Here is a 25,701-nt window from a genome sequence, read left to right as displayed (position 1 = left end):
AGAGAGAGGGGGTGCGCCAGCATGGGGAGAGGTAGAGAGAGAAGAGAGACAGAGAATCCCAAGCAGGCTCTGTGCTGTCAGCTCAGAACCCAGTGCAACTTGGTGTCAGGAACCAGGAGATCACGACCTGAGGCAAAATCAAGAATTGAATGCTCAGGGGTGCCTGGGTGGCTCCTTCAGTTAAGTGCATCTGACTTGAGTTTTGGCTCAGGTCACGATCTCACATGGGATCGTGGGATCGATCTCTGCATTGGGCTGTGTGCTGACAGTGTAGAGTCCGCTTGGGATTCTCTGTTTACCTCTCTCTCTGCCCCTCTCCTGTGCATGTGCACGTGTTCTCTCTCTCTCTCTCTCTCTCTCTCTCTCTCTCTCTCTCTCTCTCTCTCTCTCAAGTAAACATTAAAAAAAGAAGAACCCACTTATACAATGCATTTTAACTAAAGAACTTCTCTAGAGCGGTGCCTCTCGAAATTGCCCTGTGATCAGCAGCATCGTAATCACCTGGTGTTTTGTTACAAATGCAAATTTCCAGACCCAAGTCCAGACATGCTGAAAATCAGAAACTGTGGATGGGCCCACCCATCTGTTTTTGTTTTTGTTTTTATGTATGTATGTATGTATTTGTAGAGAATGCGCCTGAGTTGGGGAGGAGCAGAAAGAATCCCAAGCAGACCCCAGTGTGGGGCTTGAACTCTTGAACCATGAGATTAGGACCTGAGCCTAAGTCAAACGTTTAACTGACTGAGCCACCCAGGTGCCCTGTGTTTTTTTAACAAGCTCCCAGATGATACTGTTGCATGCTAAAATTTCAGAACCACTGCTCTAGACTGGAGGCGAGGTCTAGTTTACATACCATAAACCTTATTCTTTGGAACGCTACAATTCAGTCGTTCTTGTAACTATTGTTTACAAGGTGCATAATCTTACTTTATCTTTATGGCTCACACACTATATTCTTTTACCTTGGAAAGTGAGAATCACCATATTCTAGCAGCTTTTTTTTTCTGAAAATAAATACACCCAAAATCAAATGCTATCTTATCTAAAGGAATTAGTAATGTATGTCAAATCACATATGATTTTTTGGCAGATACGAAAAGAAGGGAGAGGTAAATACAGTCCAGATCAGCTGTGTGTTCTCGACAATGTGAAGATGAATTTGAGAAGGTTTGTCGCTTACCAAGAAACTGTTGAGAAAAGACTGACTACTTGAACTACTGAAAGACCAGTTCTTGCCCCAAGTGTTCAATGCTAAAAAGTACCGAAGGGTTTCCTTTGAGTGTATGTGTTTCTAAAAGTCATTTTTTAAATCCCCATATCCTGTACATTAGTTTGAAGTTTGCAAAAACTTCAAAACCTGTCGGAAACTCTCTTTTGAGCTCTGGGATCTGTGGCATTTCTAGTTTCTGTAAGTGATGTTTCCTGCATGTTTTAATCACTGGAAACACGAAGAGGGGAAGAGTAGAAACACAAAGGAATCTCAGGTGGCTCTTCATCAGCAGCAAAGAAACTTTCAAACAATCATGTTTTCCTTGAATTTTGCAGGAAGAGAAAATCCAAAGCATTGCTTGGATGCTCTTTAAAGCAAGTATCATTTTATATGTGCTGCCAGAGTGAGGAAGCCAAGTATCATTTTATATTAGAGGAATCTTTAACTAAATATGAAGACAAGCTTTCAAAAAGGATTTTGGTGTGAAGTAAAGCAATTACATTTACCTTTTCCGAAGAAGTGAGTGGATTGAGTTTGTATTCCAACTATTTAGTAGAATATACTAATGAATTAATGAGACCATTGTCATCCTCTACAAATGGAGCTGATCAGTTACTGCTGTGTAACATCACTCCTTGTTTAATTTGATATGGAATCAATTAGGAGAGAATATTTTTCAATAAATAACTTGGTAATTGAAAACTCTGTGTCTTACAAAGTCTTTTTTAAGATACCAGATAATCCTGTTCCTGGGTTGTTTGCTTGCTAATGGATATTGCTTTGACTGTATGTGAGACATTAAAAAGACTTACAGCAGGAATCCCCAGCATTACTCTTCAATGTCCTTGCATTAATAGGGTGACAGCTGGAGCAGGGGATGGGGGAGTTTCAGTGACATCATTGTCTGAGGGCGGGGGGTGGGGGGGTGGGGGGTGGTGGTTCTGGACCAGCTCCATTGTCCATTCATTTGCCTGATCAGAAGAGTTGTTGATGAAGATTTGGAAATTTCCCCACAATTGATCTCAGTTGTCCTGTTAAAAGGCCCAGTACCTAGTGTAGGGCTTACCTTTCTCATCTAGGTAACATCTGTCACTTCACACACTTCAATTTTTTTCCTTGTGATGAGAACCTTTAAGATTTACTCTCTTAGTAACTTTCTAATACACAATACAGTATAGCTATTGTCCCCGTCACATTACATCCCCATGACTTATAACTGAAAGTTTGTACCTTTGTCTCCCTTCACCCATATTGCCATCCCCCCCCCCCCCCCCACACACACTTCAGGCAACCACCAATATGTTCTCTGTATCTATGAGCTTAGGTTTTTTTGTTGATTCCTCATATATGTGAGATCATACACTAATTTTCTCTAACTTAATTTCACTTAGCATAATGTCCTCAAGGTCCATACATATTGTTGCAAATGACAGGATTGCTTTCCTTGTGGCTGAGTAGTATTCCATTGTGTGTGTGTCGGGGGGTGAACACACACACACACACACACACGCACACACTTTTTCTTTATTCATTGATGGACACTTAGCTTGTTTCTATGTCTTGGCTATCATAAATTATGCTGCAGGGAACATGAGATGTACAGATACATTTTTGAGGTAGTGTTTTAGTTTCCTTTGGATATATACTCAGAAGCAGAATTGCTGGGTCATATGGTAGTTTGTTTTCAGTTTTTTGAGGAATGTCTGTACCTTTCCACAGTGGTTGCACCAACTTACATTCCCACCAACAGTGCATAAGGGTTTCCTTTTCTGCACATCCTCACCAACCCTTGTTTTCTTTTGGATACTAGTTCTCACAGTTGTGAAGTGGTATCTCATTGTGGTTTTGAGAGGATTCTTTCAATGAAGAACAGCCTCAGACTTCTCTCTGCTTCAGATAATTTTCAAGGAAAATAAAATGTCTAATTCTAGCACAGGCCCTAATACCTAGTAGGGTCTTGATGAATATTTGTTGAATGAATAAATGTTAGTGAGTTTCTGTTTTATTAAGCAACCTCTAAAGCAGTCGTCCCGTAGAATACTAGAAGGGGAGGTCTTACATAGAAAACATGCCATCCAGAAATTTCAGAGTCTAAGGCATTGGTAGTTTGGCTTATATCGTTACATTTAATTTTGCTATTTGAACAACAGGGAAAGATGGGAAAAGATTAAATATACTTTGTGGCTCTGTTTACATAATAGCTCAGTAGAGCATGCAAAATTATTCACGGCACAGTATAATAGAAACTATCATTTTCTCCTGTATGACTATAGGGAAAAAAATCTTTATTTTTAATATTTTTTTGTTTCGAGAGAGAGGAGAGAGAGTGCACATGCACACACACACAAGCAGGGGAGGGAAAAATAGAGAATCCCAAACAGGCCCCGTGCTGTCAGCGCAGAGTCCAACATGGGGTCCATCCCACGACTGTGAGATCACAACCTGAGCCAAAATCAAGACTCAGATGCTTAACTGACTGAGCCACCCAGCCACCTCAAACAATCTACTTCAAACTATATTTATTTGTAAATCATCCAGAATAGTCCAGTAGAAATGAGCACTATTTTAAGTGTTGAAGTACAAACTCAGGTGAGATCTGTTGTTTTAGGAGATATTTTTAAGTGTTCAACCTACCATGGCATGTTTGCCCAAAGGAAATGAAAATCACTGCTTTACTTCTCATTTTTTTAACTTTTTTTTTTGGGGGGGGGGGACCTTTAAGATGGAAATTATTTTATTTTATTTTAACTTTTTTAATGTTTTTATTTATTTTTAAAGGAGAGAGAGAGACAGGGCATGATCAGGGGAGGAGCAGAGAGAGAGGGAGACATAGAATCTGAAGCAGGCTCCAGGCTCTAAGCTGTCAGCACAGAGCCCGGTGCAGGGCTTAAACTCACGAACTGTGAGATCATGACCTGAGCCGAAGTCGGATGCTTAACTGACTGAGCCACCAGGCGCCCTATTTTATTTTAAAACAGAATTGATTTTGAAATAACAGTCCTTTAATTACATTTCTTTATTTGCAATTTTATCTCTTGCTTTTATTTAGCCTTTTGAAGAAGTACCTTTGAGTTGTCAGGATAGGGAAGGGCCCTTATCTTTTCGGCATTCCTGTTCACCCAGTTCTGCTGGAGGCTTCCTGCCTTTTCGAAATTGCATGGACCAATATTTGATTGTATTTAGCCAATAGATAGGACATGAGCAATTTTACAACTCACTTCACAATATCCAGAAATTCTTTATTTTCAGGAACAATAATAAAATCATACTATAGTATTTTAAAATATCCACTTTGAGCAGAAGACTCCTTGTCTGTGCCATTTGATTTTTGTGAAGTATGGATTTCTAGTACATGTGTAGCCCATACATCTGTCCCTTCAAAAGAAAGTTTTTCATTGTTTCTGTCCTATTAATGCTTTAAGTCTTCTAAATAGACCATGATACTCATAGATTGTCTGTTACCAAAGAAATTCTTGGCCTCTTGGATGATTCCACCATAGGACTTGGAAAGTTGTGAAGCCTGTGGACAAATGGGGTCTTCTTTTCTGGGGCAGCTTATTAGACCATCCTTATGACTGCACTGGGTCCATTGTGCCCTGTGCCTGTATTTACTGTCCACTTATAGACCCTGATCTGCCTCCCCTCTTGTCAATTTTGTGACCTACCCTAGAATTTTATAGTAAACTTTATTTTTTTGATAGCCACGATGAATTTTTGCTGCGTATAGCCGGAAAATGCCTGTAATTTTCTAGAACTTTTTCTGGACATATCCATCTATACATCCATCGAATAATACATTGTTTCTGTAATGGGAACATACTGTTCTATAACTTGGCTTTTTTCTGTAACAGTAATTTATGAATGTATTGTTATGTCAGAATCATCGTTAGGTCTAATGGTAGCCTTTTCTTTTTGAAAATGAAAACTACTTCATTTCTATTAGATGTTCTGTTAGATCTTAGTTTGATAGGTTGGGGTAAGGTTTGCTTTTCTCTGCCTGTTCTCGAGACAGCATTTTTAAACATTCTTTTGAGTCTTCCGGTGGTTTGGAGAGTTTAATCTTCTCATTTGTCGAACCTAATCCCAAATTGTATACAAAATAAACTCATAGGAAAATAAATAAATACATACATAAGCCCATAGAAACTCTGGGATGAGGACCAAAGACTTAGAAATCTAGTACTGGTTTTACAGTAATAATTCTCACCCTTTTTCAGGTCATTAATTTCACTTAGAATCTGATGAAAATCATAGACTCCTCAACTAGATGCACTGCATTAATTATCTTTTGTGTAACAAGTTACCCTGAAATTGGTAGCTTAAAATAATGAAATTTATTATCTCTTAGTTTCTGTGGGCCAGGAATTCAGGAGCCACTTAGCTGGGTGTTTCTTCCTCAGGGTCTCACGAGCTTGCAGCAAAGATGCTGGCCATGGCTGCAGTCAACTGAAGTCTTGACCGGTGCTGGCAGATTTCTTCCAAGGTGGCTCACTCACATGGCTGTTGGCAGGAGGCCTCATTCTTCACTGTGAGTGTCATCATGACATAGCACCTGGCTGCCCCCAGTGTCAGTGTTCCAAGAGAGAGGAGGAGAAAGCTAGTCTCACAAGTGACATCGTCTCTTTTGCCACATTTTTATTTGTTAAGTCATAAGTCCAATCCATGCTCACGTAGAGGAAAATTAAGTTGCGCTTTAAAAAAAAAAATTTTTTTTAATGTTTATTGATTTTTGAGGCAGAGAGAGAGAGACAGAGCTGGTGCGCCAGCGGGGGAGGGGCAGAGAGAGAGGGAGACAGAATCCCAAGCAGGCTCTGCACTGTCAGCACAGAGCCCAATGCGGGGCTTGAACGCACAGACCATGAGATCATGACCTGAGCCAAAATCAAGAGTCAGATGCTTAACCAGCTGAGCCACCCAGGCACCCCTAAGTTGCACTTCTTGAAGTGAGATGTATTAAAGAATTGTTAGATGTAGACATATTTTTTTTCAAAGTTTTTTATTTGTACGTATTCAAAGTATTTTATTTTTAAGTAATCTCTACCCCTGATGTGGGGCTTGGACCTACAACCCCAAGATCGAGTCACATGGTCTACCGACTGAGCCAGCTGGCTGCCCCAGTAGACATATTTTGAAATCACCACATGCGCATACCTTTATATTTTGCTTAGGGGTTCAGAGTGTTTTTGGATTTATTTGATTTATTTGATTTATTTACCTGATTTATGGGCATCAGGTTGAGAATTGCAATTTTGTACTGCAGTTGGTTACTCTTCAAGGTTTAAGTTAGAAGGTATTCTGAGCAACTCTAGATGCAATTGTTTCTTAATAAATATTACACAGATATTTACCACCATTTTAGTTTTTCTTCCCAATGAATGAAGTGAAAGTAGTTGAAACATGAAGTAACTCAAGTTTCTCACTTGCTTTTATGTGTACTCATTTACTCACAAGATACAAAGTTTCAAATCCTTTGCTATATCCTGCAAGTAGCATGACCACACGGCCAGGTTTGCCTGACTAGGATTGTGCCTGTCAGACCAGCATAATTATTATTTTTTTAAAGTCTTTATTTTTTACCTACTTTTTTGAGAGAGAAAGCAAGCGTGAGTCAGGGAGGGGCAGAGAGAGAGGGAAAGAGAGAGAATTCCAAGCAGGCTCTGCACTGCCCACAACGCAGAGCCAGATGTGGGGTTCGAACCCACGAACCGCAAGACCATGACCTGAGCTGAAGTCAGATGTTTAACCGACTGAGCCACCCAGGCGTCCCCCAGCATAATTATTGATGGCACTGTATTTGACTGCCAAAACGGCCCTGGATGAAGATTAAAATAAATTGATGAGACACTGTGAGATCTAGAATTGGGGATGGGACCAGGATAGAAAGAGCTATAATGGACTGAGACAACTGACCATGTCCAACTTGCGATGTGGAGTAGATGATAGCGTTTTATCAGTGTTAGATTCCCTGTTTCTATCACTGTAGTCATGAAAGAGAATGTCCTTGTAAAGGGGCAGGTCCCTTGACTTACTCTCCAGTGATCCCGAAAAATAATCATTTATATATAAATGTAGAGAGAATCACGAAGCGAATGGACAAAAGGTAAACAGTAAATCGGGAGAGGGTACATGGACTTCTCTGAACTATCCTTGCAACTTCTCGTTGTTTGAAATTATATTAAAATAAAAACTTAGAAAATGAATATTTAAAAGGCTGAAAAGTACTCCAGTTTAGACATTAAATTATAGGATTATCCTACCCATAACTCCTTGCATAGCCTGGTCCTGCTTGACCCTCTGGTCTCCTGTTCTGCTCTCTGCCTCACTCTAAGCTTCAGCCATTCTGTCCTTTACTCATTTGTGTGAGCATGTATATGCATACCCACTACCGGGCTTCTTCCTCCTTGCCCCAGGCCCCCTCCCCCTCTCCCCTTTCATCTAGTTATCTAATCGTCCTTCAGAACTCCCAGGGGTGCCTGGCTGGCCCAGTCAGTAGAACACTCGACTCTTGATCTCAGGCTTGTGAGTTGGAGCCCCATGTGGGGTGTAGAGATTACTTACAAATAAAATCTTAAAAACAAACAAACAAAAACTCAGTTTGATTAGCAATTCCATAGGGAAACTTTCTCTAACCCTTTAGACAAGATCAGGGGTCACTGTTCTAGACACTAAGAGTGTTTACCCTTTCTTCATAAAGCACTTCATTTTTTAATTTCTTTTTAAATTTATTTTTTGGAAGAGTGCAGGCAGGGGAGGGGCAGAGAGGGGGACGAGGATCCGAAGCAGGCTCTGTGCTGACAGGCTGACAGCAGTGAGCCCGATGTGGGGCTTGAACTCATGAACCACGAGATCAGGACCTGAGCCAAGGTCGGATGCTCAACCGACTGAGCCAACTGAGCCACCCAGGTGCCCTAAGAGCATTTCATTCTTGTTCAGATTTATTGAAGTTCCTAACTGTGTGCTGGGCATTCTGCTAGATACCGAGGACACCAAGGTAAACAAATATAGCCCTTGTCTCGCAGAGGTTAAGGGCTAGTAGGAGACATACAATCTATGTAAAATTACGGATATGACAAATGCTACCAAGGGGGAGGGTACCTGATGCTACGAAGCTACATGGGACACCAGGGAAGACTTTCCTGAGAAACGATAGAAGCAGTTAACTAAGAGAAAAAGCAGGGAGAATAGTTTCCAGGAAGAGAGAACAGCATGTACAAAGATCCTGGGGCTAGAGAGAGTGAGACAAGGATAAGGGGCCAGTAGAAGCTCCCCTGTGGTGGGTGTTCCTTGCTGGGTATGACCAGTGAGGCAGGTGGGGACCAGACTGCCAGGGTTTTTTAAGATGTCGCATCTTTATCTTACAAGCAAATGGGAAAATAAAGTACTTCAAATACTTTTCAGCAGAAACAGATAGAGAAGAGGGATGATATGATCACACTACAATCTTGGAAACCTCTGCTCTGGCTACGAAGTGAAGAAAAGATTAGAGGTGAGCCAGAGAGAAACAGGTAGACCAGCCAGGAGGTTACTGGGGTGGTCTGGGAAATAGGTGGTGTTGGTTCTGATCAGGGTGGTGTTGATGAAGTAGAAAGTTACAACAGCAGGTGGTAATGGATTAGACACAAGGGGGAAAACAGCAAGATGGAGGAAGGCATCAAGGTTGACTCAAGTTTCTGGCTTATGTAACTTGTTGGATGGTGTTACCCTTCACCAAAGTAGGAAACACCAGAAGAGGAGTAGGCTGGAGGAAAACTGATGAGTTTATTCTGTTACTGTATCAGATAAGATGTTTTTGAGTGTAAACAACAGAAAACATGGATCTACTGTCTTAAATTGTAGTGAGCTTACTATCTCACTTAAAATCCAGTGAGGGCTGGTTGATTCAGAAGCTCATTGGCATCATCAGATCTCCAGTCTCTTTCCCCATTTTTTTCTTCCTGCTTCAGCATACAGGGTAGCTCCCTTTTGTGGTTGGAAGACGGCTGGAGACATCAGTGTCCAGAGCCAGGAAAGGGACTTTCTCCTTGTTTTGTCTCTTTAAGGGCTGAATACTTGTCCCAGAACCCCCCGCAGCAAACCTCCCCTCTGTATCAGCCATAGCACTTGATGTTATATGCTGTAACAAACAATCCCAATGACCATGTGGCTCAACACAATAAAAATTTATTTCCCACTCACATTCCCGTTCTGTGCAAGCTGGGTGGCTCTCTTGGGAATCTAGGATCCTTCTTTTACATGCTTCCACGATATTGGAGTCATTTTCTTTTAGCCTTATGGGTGACTAAGGAGAGAGTGACCTAAGGATCTCACTTGCATTTTAGGGCTAAGCCCCAACGTGGCAACTATTATTTTTGCCCACATTGCATTGGCCAAAACCAGTTCCCCACCCTAACCTAACAGCATAGGAGGCTGAGAAATGGAGTCTTAGTCTGTGCCCCAAAAGAGGAGCCAGAATTGGTCAGCATGTAGCCAGTCTGTTGTATCCTCACATGTCAGCAGGCAGAATTGGGTCAAATACCTCTTTCTGCTTCTACCACTGATAAGGGGATGGAATTACTGTGGTTGGCTTATATTAATCATATCTCTGTGAGTCGAGATTTTCCTCCTATACTTCAATCAGAACAACATGTTGCAAACAATTGAACACAAAAGCAGCACTTACTGGGGCCATCTTTCAGCCACAGAAGGGAGTTAATCACCCCCTTCACTGGATTTTTTATAAGATAAAAAAGTCATTATGGTTTAAACCAGTTGATTCACATTTTCTGTTATTTGTACAGAATGGAAGTGGAAACCATATGACCCTCTTAATAGATGAAAAAAAAAAGCATTTGAAAAAAAAAATCTAACACTCTTAGCAAACTAGCAGTAGAAGACTTTCTTAACCATTTAAATAACATCTACAAAAACCCTACAGCTGATGTCATACTCAATGGTGAAAGATTGAATTATTTTTGCCTAAGATCAGAAATGTGGCAAGGATTTTCATTCTGACCACTTATATCCAATATTATACTGGAAATCCTAACCAGTGTAATAAAGGAAAAAAAAAAAAGATAAGTAAAAGGAATATGTATTAGGAAGAAGCAAGACTGACTTTATTTGCAGTTGTCATGTATTTAGAAAATTCTTAAGAACATACAAAAAAGCTACTAGAATTAGTAAACTTAGTGAGATCACAGGATACAGGATCAACATTAAAAAGTCCGTTGTATTTCTATATACTAGCAATGAAGAATCCAAAAAGGAAATTCAGGTAATAATCGTATTTGTGTTAGCATCCAAAAATGTATGAAGGAATACATTTATAGAAGATATGTAATAGATGTACATTGAAAACTACAAAACATGGTTGAGAGATGTTAAAGAAAACCTACATGAATGGAAAAAGTGCATGGATTGGAAGATGACATCTCTCCCCAAACTGCTGTATAGCTTCAAGGCAATCCCAATCAATGTCTCAGCAAGCTTTTCTGTAGAAATTGACAACCGGACTCTAAAATTTATGTGGAGGGGCACCTGGGTGGCTCGGTCAGTTGAGCATCTGACTTCAGTTTAGGTCATGATCTCATGGCTCATGAGTTCGAGTCCTGCATTGGGCTCTGTGTTGACAGCTCAGAGCCTGGAGCCTGCTTCGGATTCTGTGTCTCCCCCTCTCTCTCTGCCCCTCCCCCACTTGATATCTCTCTCTCTCCCTCCCTCCCTCCCTCCCTACCTCTCTCTCTGTCTCTCTCTCTCTCTCTCTCAAAAATAAACATTAAAAAAACTTAAATTAAAAAAATAAAATTTATGTGGAAATGCAAAGGACTTAGAATATCCAAAACAACATTTTATTTTATTTTATTTTATTTTATTTTAAATTTTTTTTAACGTTTATTTATTTATTTATTTTTATTTTTTTTTTCAACTTTTTTAAAATTTATTTTTGGGACAGAGAGAGACAGAGCATGAACGGGGGAGGGGCAGAGAGAGAGGGAGACACAGAATCGGAAACAGGCTCCAGGCTCCGAGCCATCAGCCCAGAGCCCGACGTGGGGCTTGAACTCACGAACCGCGAGATCATGACCTGAGCCGAAGTCGGACGCTTAACCGACTGAGCCACCCAGGCGCCCCCAAAACAACATTTTAAAAGGTGAACAAATTTGGAGAACTTCTACTACCTGATTTTAAAACTTATTGTAAAGCTATAGTGATTGAGACAGTACAATATTGTCATAAGGAAAGACATAAAGATCATTGGAATAAAATTGAAAGTCCAGAAAGAGACCGATAATTATATGGCCAAAAGCTTTTCCACTAAGGTGCCAGATTAATTCAATAGAGAAATAATGGTCCTTTTAGTAAAAGTGCTAGAAAAACTGAAATCTATATGGAAAGAGATGTATTCAAGAGTCAAGGCTTAATAAAATTAATACTTTTTACTAATTCATTAAGCACATTTTTAAAAATTACAGTCTACTGGAGTGCCTGGGTGGCTCAGTCAGCTGAGCATCCAACTCACGATTTTGGCTTGAGTCAATCTTACGGTTCATTGGGATCAAGCTGAGCATTGGGCTGTGTGCTGACATTGTGGAGCCTGCTTGGGATTCTCTCTCCCTCTCTCTCTGCCCCTCCCCTGCTCTGGCATGCACACTCTCTCTCTCAAAATAAATAAATAAACATTAAAAATAAATAAAATTTCAGTATGCTTAACATACAGCATCAAGCACATTCTTAAGTACAGCTGCCTCTTTTTTTCTGTAAGTGCATGATAGGGAAGAATACAATTACTATTAGTAGAGTTGGTGCCAATGCCTTGATTCATAGTAGTCATAAGCAGTTTTATGAGCCCTTGCTTTTGTGTCTACAGATCAATATGTCAACACAGCAAAAGAGGCAAGTCACGGGGCCCTTGGCTGGTTCAGTCAGTGGAGCATGCGACTCTAGACCTCAGGGTTGTAAGTTCGAGCCCCACATTGAGTATAGAGATTACTTAAAAATCTTTAAAAATTGGGGTGCCTGGGTGGTTCGGTTGGTTGAGTGTCTGACTTTAGCTCAGGTCATGAAACATGTGCTCACATGGCGAGGGTAGGGGAAGTAGAGGAAGAGAGAAGGGGAGGGGCAGAGAGAGAGGGAAAGAGAGAGAATCCCAAGCAGGCTCCACACTCTCAGCGCAGAGCCCAATGTGGGGCTTGAACCTATGAACAGTGAGGTCATGTCCTGAGGTGAAATCAAGAGTTGGACCCTTAACTGACTGAGCCACCCAGCCACAGGATTTTCTTTTGCTCTATCGTTAGATAGTATCTAACCAAAAAAATGTTATGTCTTTTTTTTTTTTTTAATTTTTTTTTTTCAACGTTTATTTATTTTTGGGACAGAGAGAGACAGAGCATGAACGGGGGAGGGGCAGAGAGACAGGGAGACACAGAATCGGAAACAGGCTCCAGGCTCCGAGCCATCAGCCCAGAGCCCGACGCGGGGCTCGAACTGAACTCCCGGACCGCGAGATCGTGACCTGGCTGAAGTCGGACGCTTAACCGACTGCGCCACCCAGGCGCCCCTGTTATGTCTTTATATAGTAGAAGATTCTCAAATTTTGCCCTATTAGAGAAATTTGTATCTTTAATTGAAACTATTTTGGTTCACTTAATTGAGCATTTTCTTAATTTAATGAACAGAATTAAATTGAGTTATGCTTTTTCTATGCAGAGTGAGAAATTATAAGCAAGTGGTTTCCAGTATTTGCTTAAATGTATTTTTATCCTCCCTAATCTTATATAGGGATCCTAATTTTGAGAACACAGCTGCCCTAAAATTTTAACATTTTCAGCGATATATGCCTGTCCATGTAAAGAACAAATTCTTTTGAATAAAGGAGCTTCTTTAATTACTTCCATTTAGTATGAAATCAGGAAAAACACTTTGCTACTCTCATTTATAGGGACCAATTTCTGGAGTTTATTTAACATAAAAGACAAAGTTATTCAAGTAAAATCAAAAGAAATTAAGAATTTTTTTAATGAATGCTATTGAACTAATTGGAATAGTGGATCGTTTTTAGGGCCACCAGATTTTAAATTACAGACAGTAGAACAGGTACAGGACACGGAGCTGAAATGATTTTACAAAACTGTTTGAAATCATTGCCTAACTTTTTTCCTTTTTTGTTTCTTTAAAAAAATTTTTTTTTAATGTGTATTCATTTTTGAGAGACAGAGACAGAGCATGAGCAGGGAAGGGGCAGAGAAAGAGAAGAAGACACAGAATGTGAAGCAGGCTCCAGGCTCTGAGCCGTCAGCACAGAGCCAGATGCGGGGCTCGAACTCACAAACTATGAGATCATGACCTGAGCCAAAGTCAGACTCTCAACCGACTGAGCCACCCAGGCACCCCTTTCCTTTTTTATTACAAACATCAGTGTACAAAGTCAGAAAATGTTTAAAATTGTCTCAGTGTTTAAAACATTACACACTCTAATAACAAAATCAACTATATTATGCAATTATTTTCACTAAAATTTGCACATGAATTTAATGCATCTCACAGTTCGATAAAATATCCTGATAAACCATCCCCTTCCTCCAAAATTTAAAGCCATATGAATGATATGGGAGTTTTCACTTTTGGTCTGTCACGTTGAATTATAAGGTAGAATAAGTTCTGGAAAATTCAAAACATGACCTTTTCCCATTGCTCTATTGAAAGAAGTTATAATTCCTTTAAATTTTTAAAAATAAGTTTTATTTTTTTATTATGCTTTTAAAGTTTATTTATTTATTTTGAGAGAGAAAGAGAGCAATAGTGGGAGAGGGGCAGAGAGAGAGAGGGAGAAAGAGAGAATCCCAAGCAGGCTCTGTGCTGACAACATGGAGCCCCATGCAGGGCTTGATCCCAGGAACAGTGAGATCATGACCTAACTAAGAGTCGGATGCTTAACTGACTGAGCTACCCAGGTGCCCCTCCTTTAATTTTTTAACGTTATATTTAACATACATATCATAAAACAGGTTTACATGTATCTGATGAATAATTAATGCCAGAAAAGTCCGTGAAAAATTTTTGTGTCTTCCATTTCCTCCCCCAAAGGTACCCCTACTGGTTTTGCATTCAGCCTTCCAGAAATTCTCTTCGCATAACAAAGGACATATATTTGTTCTTCCCTTGTTTTGGAATGCAAATGGTAGCTTACTCTTCACACTGTTCAATACCTTGATGCTGTTAGTTAATATCTTAGAGATCTTTCTGTATCAACATGTACAGAACTGCCCTCATTCTTTTTGGCAGCTCTATAGAATTCCATTGAAGGGTTGGAACCATAATTTAGTCTTGTCTTAGAGAGGAAGCCAGCCCTGATCTCTAATCTAAACGATTAGACTCGAGCCAGACAGTGTGGGCTCCAATCCTGACTCTACCCCCTTCTCACTGTGTAAACTTGGACAAATGACTTAATTTCTGCACCTCAGTTCTCTCATCTGAAAAAGGTAATAATGAATAATGACAGTGCCACTGAACAGGTTTGTTGTTGAGGGCTGAGTGAGTGAATATTTGTAAGACACAGAAAAGTGCCTAACATGTTAAATGCTATACAAATGTTCTTAAGTAGATGGATATCTAGATTGTTTCTAGTCTTTTGCTACTACAGATAATGCTGCAGTGAATATTCTATTACTTGTATGACTGGGCACAAGATCCTAGAGTTTGAATTGCTGAAGGGTAAAAAGAAAAATAATATATATATATACACCCTTTCTCTGATGTATTTTTCTTCTTTAGTACTTAAAACCATTTGACATATACATTTATTTTTTTATGTGTTTACTTATTTATTTCGAGAGCATGCGTGAGCAGGGGAGGAGCAGAGAGAAAGAGAGTCTGAAGGAGGCTGTACGCTGATAGAACAGAGCCCGACTCAGGGCTCCATCCCATGACGTGAGATCATGACCTGAGCCGAGATCAAGAGTTGGACACATAACCGACTGAGCCACCCAGGCGCCCCTGGCATATATACATTTAGAACTTTGTATTTTAAAAAAATTTTTTAAATATTTATGTATTAGTTTTGAAAGACAGAGAGACAGAGCGTGAGCAGGGGAGGGGCAGAGAGAGAGGGAGACCCAGAATCTGAAGCAGGCTCCAGGCTCCGAGCTGTCAGCACAGAGCCCGACGTGGGGCTTGAACCCACGAGCCGTGAGATCATGACCTAGGCCGAAGTCGGACGCTCATCTGACTGAGCCAGCCAGGCACCCCAAGAACTTCGTATTTTTAATTCCCCAAATTGTCCCAAATTTCTTCTTTTAACATTTGGAAAGAAAAATGACAACCAGCAACCTGAGAAAACTTCCTGTGTTCTAGATTTTTAAAGACGGCTTTAGAAAGCACCAGGCATCTGGAAGCCACGTGTCCTGTAGCTCTCACCATGCTCTTTCCTGCTAGAGATGAAGAGGTGAGCAAGTCCCTGTTCCTCCCTGTCTGTGCGAGGGGGGTGCTTGCAGAGTCCCCGTAGAGAATGAAAGACCTGTGAGTCTCTGTGATCTGTGTAATGACATGGACGGCGGAATAAATTCTGGGGGAAAAGAAGAAAAGAGGCGATTAAGTTTACTTAGAAGTTTCAGGAAGAAAGGTGTGGCAATGCTGCTTTGCACACATCCTTACCCCTTTGGTGCACATTGGCCTGACTTCCAGCTGCCAGTCCCCTGCCACTTCCTTGCCTGAGGTCTTTCTTTGGCCCCTAGGTCCTCCTTGGCCCCAACATGACAGCTCAGAAGTGTAAGGAGTGGATGAAACTCACCCACCCCCTGACCCGCCACCCTGAGAAAATCCCTCCATCATTGACTGGCAGGAAGAAGTGTGTAAATAAATACCCAGCACTCTTGCCCCCTCTGTGGGGTGGCTCTGAGATCCCAGAGTTCTCCCGCAGGATTAAGTCTTAGTCGCTCACACTGGGACCCTGTTTGAAAACAAACCTTTATTGCTGCCTTCCCTTCGCTATCTGATTTCCCTTCTCCCACGCTGATGTCTCCTGGGATCACCTGCCACATAAATTGCTTGCACTTGACACATTGGCTCAGTGTCTGCTTCTGGGAGAACCCAAAGCAACACAAGGCATATATTAAAGTTGTGTTTTAGGGGAGAAAATTGTGCATGTGTGAGATTTATAAATTCATAAATTTACATTCAGCGTGTGTAATAGCTTTGTGCATTAGCCATTCATGGAATAGCGTTAGTCAATGTGCAAGGCGATTATCTTAGATTTCTCGCCTTAGGATAGAAGATAATTCTCATTTCCAGTTATCAAATTAATTTCCTTTTGCAGATATCAAAGATTACTTAAGTCAGTTTATATCTCTATTTAATAGAAATTAATTTGATTTGAGATTAAATTATATTTCGTCTACTTGGGATCAGAACAATATAGTTGTTTGAACTGGGAAGACAATGTATTTAAAAATTCTAGGGGTGGGGCGCCTGGGTGGCGCAGTCGGTTAAGCGTCCGACTTCAGCCAGGTCACAATCTCGCGGTCCGTGAGTTCGAGCCCCGAGTCAGGCTCTGGGCTGAGGGCTCGGAGCCTGGAGCCTGTTTCCGATCCTGTGTCTCCCTCTCTCTCTGCCCCTCCCCCGTTCATGCTCTGTCTCTCTCTGTCCCAAAAATAAATTTAAAAACGTTGAAAAAAAATTTTTTTAATTCTAGGGGTGCCTGCATGGCTCAGTCAGTTAAGTGTGGGACTCATGATATTGGCTCAGGTCATGATCTCACAGTTCACGGGTTTGAGCCCTGCATCGGGCTCCGTGGTGACAGTGCAGGGTCTGCTTGGGATTCTCTTTCTCTGCCCCTCCCCTGCTTGCACACACACTCTCTCTCAAAAAATAAATAAACTTAAAAAATTAAAAATTAAAAAAAGTTCTAGTGGGAAAATCTGACGACACACCCCACATTTGTCATGTCGCTGCCAGTTACAGGGGAGGCAAGTTCAAGAGGGAAATCTCTCACCCTCAAACTGAAAATTGCCGGTGGGTTCTCAGCTCCAAACAGCGAACTTCAAGGCTACGTTTTGAGATCTAATCTAGGAGTGTGTGGATGGAAATTCTTGCTGAACTACGGGTGAAAGTACAGCTGAAAAGCCAATTGCTAAGTTCTTACACAGCAGGAATGAGATGAAATGAGACCCTGGAAAATCAGAGCAATAATAAACCCTGGTTTGAAGAACAGTGTTTTCGTTTAGGAGAGACAACAAGTATAAAAAAATTTATAAGAACTTGCTTATCTAAACCGAGCCTCCTTTTCTGCATCTGTCAAGGGGGATCACCTTGATGATTACTTGGATAGGTCTGGGGATTCGTTTATTTAAAAAACATTTTTTTTAACATTTATTTATTTTTGAGACAGAGAGAGACAGAGCATGAACGGGGGAGGGTCAGAGAGAGGGAGACACAGAATCTGAAACAGGCTCCAGGCTCTGAGCTGTCAGCACAGAGCGCGACGCGGGGCTCGAACTCACGATCTGTGAGATCATGACCTGAGTCAAAGTCAGATGCTCAACCGACTGAGCCACCTAGGCACCCCTGGGGATTCATTTAAACAATAAAAATAAGTCACCCCTGGGTGACTCAGTCGGTGAAGTGTCCAACTTCGGCTTAGGTCGTAATATCGCGGTTCATGAGTTCGAGCCCTGAGTCAGGCTCTGTGCTGACTGCTCAGAGCCTGGAGCCTGTTTCAGATTCTGGATCTCCCGCTCTCTCTATCCGCCCCCTCTCAAAAATAAACATTAAAGGGTCCCCTGGGTGGCTCAGTTGGTTGAGTGTCTGACTTTGGCTCAAGTCATGATCTCACAGTTCATGAGTTCGGGCCCGAGTCGGGCTCTGTGCTGACAGCTCAGAGCCTAGAGCCTGCTTCGGATTCTTCTTCCTCTCTGTGTGTTCTTCCCCCTGCTCAGGCTCTGTCTCTTTCTCTCTCAAAAATAAAGATAAGTGCTGTCTTCGGCAGCACATATACTAAAATTGGAACGATACAGAGAAGATTAGCATGGCCCCTGCACAAGGTTGACAGGCAAATTCGTGAAGTGTTCTATGTTTTTTTGATCTGTCTAATCTGATACTAATAAAATATTGTTTTAATTACTGTAACTTTATAATAAATCTTGATATCTAGTACAGCAAGTCTCCCCACCTTGTTTTGTCTATTTAAATTGTCTTTGCTATTCTTATATGTTGGCATTTCTATTTTGAAATCATATTGCAAAATTCCACAGAAAAAAATTGGGGATTGTTTTGAAAGCAGAAGCAATCTGGAGAGAATTGAACACTTTTGCAATAATGAGTCTTCTACTTTAGAATCAAGATATATCTCTGTCTCTTTAGGACTTTAAAAATTTTACCACTATATTCTATTATACTCTGTTAGGAAGTTTTTCACAGATTTTGTTAAACTAATTCCTAGGAATCTGATATTTTGAATCTGCTATGGATGGTTTCTGTTCATAAAATTTATTTGCAAACTGCCACTTGAATTTAGAAATGCAGTTGATTTTTGTATGTGTCACCTTTGTTAATGTTACTTTGCTTAGTCATTTCATTCAGATTATTTCCCATATTTAACACTTTAATTGCTCCTTGTTCCTCCCTGCACCTCACTTTCCTTCTGTCTTAAGATCACCCTTTAGTATTGCCTGTAGTGCACATCCACTGGCAGCAAATCCTATCACTTTTTGTGGTCTGAAAATGACTGTATTTAATCTTTTTTTTCCCAGTTTGCTTGTTTGACTGGAATCCTAATAAAATCTATATACATGGTAATAAATAAATAAAAATAAATAAATAAATACAGAAAAAAGGTGAACATTAAAAAAATACAAATAAAGTTGTTATTAAACGACCTGCTTTTTTTTTTTTTTAGCAATACATTAAAAAATTTTTTTTTTTTTAACGTTTATTTATTTTTGAGACAGAGAGAGACAGAGCCTGAACGGGGAAGGGGCAGAGAGAGAGGGACACACAGAATCGGAAGCAGGCTCCAGGCTCCGAGCCATCAGCACAGAGCCCGACGTGGGGCTCGAACTCACGGACCTGGGCCGAAGTCGGACGCTTAACCGACTGAGCCACCCAGGCGCCCCTAAACGACCTGCTTTTAAGAGGTAGAATGACATGAGCTTCTAGGAAGATCTTCCTGAGAGCAGTGTTTATACCAGCAAAAGATGGCCAGCTACCTACATGTCGCTTTCACAGGGGTATGGCTATATCACTGCAGCCCTGTCTCCATGTGCAGTTCTGTGTGGAGTTAAAAAAGGAGGCAAGTAGTCACATGGACTAACACTGAGAGATGTCTAAGACTGTGGAGAAAAGAACATTACAGAAAAAAATGCTCACCTGTATTTTAAAAATACACTAGGGGCGCCTGGGTGGCGCAGTCGGTTAAGCGTCCGACTTCAGCCAGGTCACGATCTCGCGGTCCGTGAGTTCGAGCCCCGCGTCGGGCTCTGGGCTGATGGCTCAGAGCCTGGAGCCTGTTTCTGATTCTGTGTCTCCTTCTCTCTCTGCCCCTCCCCCGTTCATGCTCTGTCTCTCTCTGTGCCAAAAATAAATAAACGTTGAAAAAAAAATTTTTTTTTAAAATAAAAATACACTATATGGTTTTATAAAGATACACATGTATGTGGCTATAAGTGAGTGTGTGTGTGTGTGTATTGATTTTTTTATTTATTATTTGTCTCCCCTACTCGATAGTAAGCTCTATAAAGGCAGGGACTGTGTTTTATTTTTTTTAATATTTTTTTTCAACGTTTATTTATTTTTGGGACAGAGAGAGACAGAGCATGAACGGGGGAGGGGCAGAGAGACAGGGAGACACAGAATCGGAAACAGGCTCCAGGCTCTGAGCCATCAGCCCAGAGCCTGACGCGGGGCTCGAACTCACAGACCGCAAGATCGTGACCTGGCTGAAGTCGGACGCTTAACCGACTGCGCCACCCAGGCGCCCCAGGGACTGTGTTTTATATGTTTTGTTCACCACTAGACCCTCAGTGCCCTTAGTAGGGGCTCAGTAGTTATTTTTATTTACTTTTGTTGTATGTGTATGTTCCTTTTCTTTGTGGTAAAATATATATAACATAAATTCACCGTTTTAGCCTTTTTATTTTATTTTTATTTTTTATTTTTTCAACGTTTTTATTTTTGGGACAGAGAGAGACAGAGCATGAACGGGGGAGGGGCAGAGACAGAGGGAGACACAGAATCGGAAACAGGCTCCAGGCTCTGAGTTGTCAGCCCAAAGCCCGACGCGGGGCTCGAACTCACAGACCGCGAGATCGTGACCTGGCTGAAGTCGGACACTTAACCGACTGCGCCACCCAGGCACCCCCGTTTTAACCTTTTTAAAGTGTATGGTTCAGTGGCATCAAAGAGATTCACACTGTTGTGCAACTGTCACCACCATCCATTTCAAGAACTTTTTTCACTCTCCCCAACTGAAACTTTGTCCCCATTAAACATTAACTCCCCCCCCCCAGCCCTTGGCAACTACCATTCTACTCCCTTTCTCTATGAATGTAACTACTCCGGGTACCTCATGTAAGTGGAACCATATAATTGTTATTTTCCGACTGGCTTATTTCATTTAGCATTGTGTCTTCAAGGGGTACCTGGGGGGCTCAGTTGGTTGAGTGTCTGACTCTTGATTTCATCTCAGGTAGTGATCCCAGGGTCGTGGGGTTGGGCTCTGTGCTGAGTGTGGAGCCCGCTTAAGATTCTCTCTGTCTCAAAACAAAACAAAACAAACAAAAACCATTATGTCTTCCAGGTTTATTTATGTCTTAGCATGCATCAGAATTTCCTTCCTTTTTAAGGCTGAATATTATTCCAGTGTGTGTGTGTGTGTGTGTGTGTGTGTGTGTGTGTTTATTTTCCTATACAGCTATCTCTAGCTATCTATATCTATGTTATCTATCTATCTATCTATCATCTATCTATCAAGAGATACACACCATATTTTGTTTACACATTCATCTGTTGATGGACACTTGGGTTGGTTCTACCCTGTGAATAATGGGGCTATGAAAGTGTACATATATAATGAAGTCTCTGATTGCAATCCTTTTGGGTATATATCTAGAAATGGAATTGCAGGATCATAGGGTAGTTCTGTTAATGTTTTGAGGAACCTCCATACTGTTTTCCATAGCAGCTGCACCATCTTCTGTCCCCTCCAACAGTGCACAGAAGTTGTAGTTTCTTCATGTCTTTGCTGACATTTGTTATTTTATATGTTTTTTGAAATAACAGTCCTGAATGGGTGTGGTCAATAGTTATTTTCTGAATGAGCAAACAATATCTCTAAAATTAGAATAATTACTATTTATTGCATTGTATTTTATCTAAGGATATTAAGGTTATCAAAAGAATACTTTTGAGAGACACTTTTCGACAGCAAGAACATCGATGTCCATTTTATACAAGATATCTAGTAGGCCCTAGGGCAAAATATATTGTTAAATCCAAGTTACTGTTTTAATTTAGATAAATAATGTCCATTGACAATGTCCATTAATACAAAACTATACTAAAAGATCTTTAAATATCTTGTCCTATACAGTTTAATTTGTGGTGTGAAATTAAATATTTTTAAAGTATTTTTTAAAAATTTATTTATTTTGAGAGAGAAAGAGAGCACGTGCACATGCAATTTGGGGAGGGGCAGAAAGAGAGGGGGACAGAGGATCTGAAGCAGGCTCTTCACTGTCAGTGCGTAGCCTGATGCGGGGCTTGAACTAACGAATTGCAAGGTCATGACCTGAGCCCAAGGTGGATGCGTAACCAACTGAGCCACCCAGGTGCCCTTGAAATTAAATATTTAAACACAATAAAAAGCAACATTCATCCTCAAGTAAATTACACATAGAATTACTAGATGAGTCAGCAATTCCACTCCCAGGTATATACCCAAAGGAACTGAAAACAGGTATTAAAATAAAAGCTTGTATGTGAATATTCATTACAGCATTATTCACAGTAGCCAAAACGAAACACCCCAAATGGCCATTAATGGATGACTGAAAAAACGAAATGCAGTATATTCATACAGTGAAATATTATTTAGCCATAAAAAGGAATAAAGTACTGGGGTGTCTGGGTGGCTCAGTTGGTTGAGTGCCCAATTCTTGAATGTTGGCCCAACTCATTCCAACTCGTGGGATCGAGCCCCATGTTGGGCTCTTTGCTGAGTGTGAAGCCTGCTTAAGATTCTCTCTCTGTCTCTAAAAATAAAAAAAAGGATTAAAAGGAATAAATTACTGACACATGCTATAACATGGATGAACCTTGAAAACATTAACCTAAGTGAACGAAGTCAGGAACAAATGCCACATATTATATGATTATATTTATATGAAATATCCCAATAGGTGAAGCTATAGAGACAGAAAGCAGATTAGTGGTTACCAAGGGCTGTGGGAGGGGAGGATGAGGAGTACCTGCCCCCCTGAAGTGATGAAAATGTTTGGAGCTTGATAGAGGTGATGGTTGCACAACATTGGGAATGCACTAAGTTCCACTGCATCATATCCTTCTCATTGGTCAAAATGGTGAAGTTTTTGCTATGTGAAATTTACCCCAATTTTTAAACAAAAGCCACATACCTCCACACAGCAGTGTAAGCAGGTGGAGTACACAGAGTACAGAAGGGTAGAAGGGACAGCCCCTCCCCACCATGCTCCAAGTCCCCCATTACCTCTGAGGTAATGACTCTCAATGGTTTCTTACAAATCCTTCCAGAAAATATTGGTGCTTAAGCTTTTTTGTTGTTTTAATAGAAATTGGATCATATTCTATACACTGCTCTGCACCTTGCTTTTTCCACTTAATGATGTATTAGTGATTTCTCTATGTCAACATGTTTAGTGCTGGTTCATTTATTTTAACAGGTGCATAGTAATATTTTATTGACCGAATGTACCTTAATTTGTTTAACTAGCCCCCTCCTGATGTATGCTTATGTTGGCTACTGCACACAAAGCAACTTTGGGAGATTCTTATTCAGAGATCTTTGTGCACACATGCAAACATGTAAGATAAATTTCTTTTTTTTTAAAAAATATTTATTTATTTTGAGAGAGAGAAAGAGCACAACAAGGGATGGGGCAGAAAGAGAGGGAGAGAGAGAATCCCAAACAGGCACCACACTGTCAGCACTGAGCCTGATGCGGGGCTTGAACTCACAAAACTGTGAGTTCACAACCTGAGCTGAAATCAAGAGTCAGACTCTTAACCAACAGAACCATCCAGGTGTCCCACATAAGATAAATTTCTAAAAGTAGATTTGTTGGGTGCTGGGGACTCTATTTGTGATCTCCTTCCCCATTCATATGTTGAAGCTCTAACCCCTAATGTGACTCTATTTGGAGACAGAGCCTTTAGGGAGGTAATTAAAGTTAAATGAAGTCATAGGGTAGAGCCCAAATCCAATATGACTGCTGTTCTTACAAGAAGGGAAGAGACGCCTGAGCTCTTTCTCTTTCTGCATGTGCACATGTAAGGGCACAGGGAGAAGATGCCACTTTCAAGCCAGGAAGAGAGGTCTCACCAGAAACCAACCTTGATGGTCTTCCAGCCTCCAAAACTGTGAGAAAATACATTTCTGTTGTTGAAACCACTCGGTCTCTGGTTTTCTGTTACGGCAGCTGGAGCCAAGTTAATACACTGGGTCAAAGGATATTCACATTTTAAACTTGATAGATAGGACCAAGATAGTCCTCTAAAGCTTTTTCTCCACTTTATTTTTCCATGGACAGTAAAAAAGACTAGTTTCTCCCATCCCCTCACCAGCACTGGGTATTATTATTATACTGTTTAATCTTTGACAATCTGAGAAACACAGATTTTTGTGTATTGTAATTCAAATGGGTGCTTGAAGTTGAGATTTTTCCAAATGTGTGTGTGACTTCTAATGAGTGAACTTTTTATCTTCCTACTCCAACCCTGGAAGCACATTATATGGTATCACATGAAGGCGGGTCCAACTCCACAGGGACATTTCAAGAAACTTTCTTATGCACTTTCCTTTTTTCTTGCTTCTTGCATATTTTATGAGTTGGAATGGCTACAAAAGAAATAAAAGTAAGAGAACATTATTTAGGGGTTTCTCATGTTTGATTGTAAGATATGGAATTCCTAGTGATTTGGGAAAATCATATAGTATTATAGGTCATATAGTACTATATAGATAAGCATAATCCTCCATTGGAGTCAAATTTTCTCAACTTCCTGATGACAGTGAAATGGATTTGAACAGTTTTAGAACAGAAGTGGTTGCTACACGTGAATGCAGCACTATTACAAATAGGGATGGGAGGGATGTGCACTTTTTGCACTTTGAAATATATTGAGCTAGATCATTTCCCTGATCATTCTTTCCTCCTTCTTACCCCTTGGGAGTCCAAAGATGTGCCACCAGGACACATCTTTACACCCCAGTGTTAAATGATGGTGGAAGAGGGGCGCCTGGGCGGCTCAGTCGGTTGAGCGACCGACTTCGGCTCAGGTCATGATCTCACGGTTTGTGAGTTCGAGCCCCGCGTCGGGCTCTGTGCTGCCAGCTCAGAGCCTGGAGCCTGCTTCTGATTCTGTGTCTCCGTCTCTCTCTGTCCCTCCCCCACCCATGCTCTGTCTCTCTCTGCCTCAGCAATAAACATTAAAAAAAAAATTAAAAAAAAAATGATGGTGGAATGAATGAATGAATGAATGGCAAAGACACCAATTAGTTAAAGTATCCGAGTGTTTCCGAGGAAGGATGTTATTTTGGCCAAGAGGGTGAGTGCTGCTTTTGATCTTTACAGCATTCAAAGTTATGACCTTGCAGCCACACATTGGCAAGATGTGTGGCTTGAGCAGATAGAATAAGCTGATACAGCTTTTGTCACCTGTGAGAAATTGTAATCTTTTACACACACACTCCCTCACACACATACACACACACACATGCACATACAACTAATTATGATTTAAAAAGCTAGATAGAAATGCTATCTTATAACTCACTGCTTTTTAGCCATCAATTCACAGATGTTGATTAATCATTGAACATTCATTCTGGTTGTGTGTTTTCAGGTCCAGTGTTCGAACTTTGAACGAGGTCAATAATCTTGTGTTGCTGTGGCCACAGTCCCTCACAATGACTGAGAATGAATAACCGAGTCTCAAATATTCTCTCCAGACTTGGGATACATGACTTGCATTATATCGTAAATGTGTTATATAGACTAGTTTCAAAGCAGACCAGGGCAACAAATTTGAAACTGTTCCACTAACAGGATGTGGCAGTGGTTTTTTTTGTTGTTGTTGTTTGTTTTGTTTTGTTTTGTTTGTTTTGTTTTGTTTTGTTTTGTTTTTGATAGGTGGTAACCTCAGCAGCTTCCATTTGTGGCATATGGTGTGTGACCTCCCAGAAGTCTGTGCTTTATTCTCTGACTCACTTTTCCTTGCCGTGCAATGGGTCCTGTCCATTTGTTCTCAGCCTGCAAATTTTCAGTTGG

At 40.7% G+C, this 25,701-nt stretch overlaps 1 protein-coding gene and 1 non-coding gene across 4 annotated transcripts in view; both read left to right on the top strand.

The window, feature by feature from the left end:
• The window catches only part of HEATR3 (HEAT repeat containing 3), a 40,237-nt gene extending 38,325 nt beyond the window's left edge, over nt 1–1,912 (top strand). For all 3 annotated transcript variants that reach the window (XM_047835943.1, XM_047835942.1, XM_047835944.1), the window contains one exon: nt 1,091–1,912. In XM_047835943.1, coding sequence (XP_047691899.1) covers nt 1,091–1,213 — 123 coding nt within the window. In that variant the 3' untranslated portion in view covers nt 1,214–1,912. The remainder of the gene's footprint in view (nt 1–1,090) is intronic.
• Nucleotides 1,913–18,151: 16,239 nt separating this feature from the next.
• On the top strand, nt 18,152–18,258 carry LOC125153854 (U6 spliceosomal RNA). Its single transcript, XR_007147596.1, has one exon. It is a non-coding gene; the product is annotated as a U6 spliceosomal RNA (small nuclear RNA).
• The last annotated feature ends 7,443 nt before the right edge of the window (nt 18,259–25,701 follow it).

The sequence above is a fragment of the Prionailurus viverrinus genome, chromosome E2 (genome assembly GCF_022837055.1).
Source record: "Prionailurus viverrinus isolate Anna chromosome E2, UM_Priviv_1.0, whole genome shotgun sequence".
In the NCBI taxonomy this organism is placed as follows: domain Eukaryota; kingdom Metazoa; phylum Chordata; class Mammalia; order Carnivora; family Felidae; genus Prionailurus; species Prionailurus viverrinus.
Note: the sequence above shows the minus strand (reverse complement) of the source record. Positions and strands in the feature narration are given on the sequence as shown.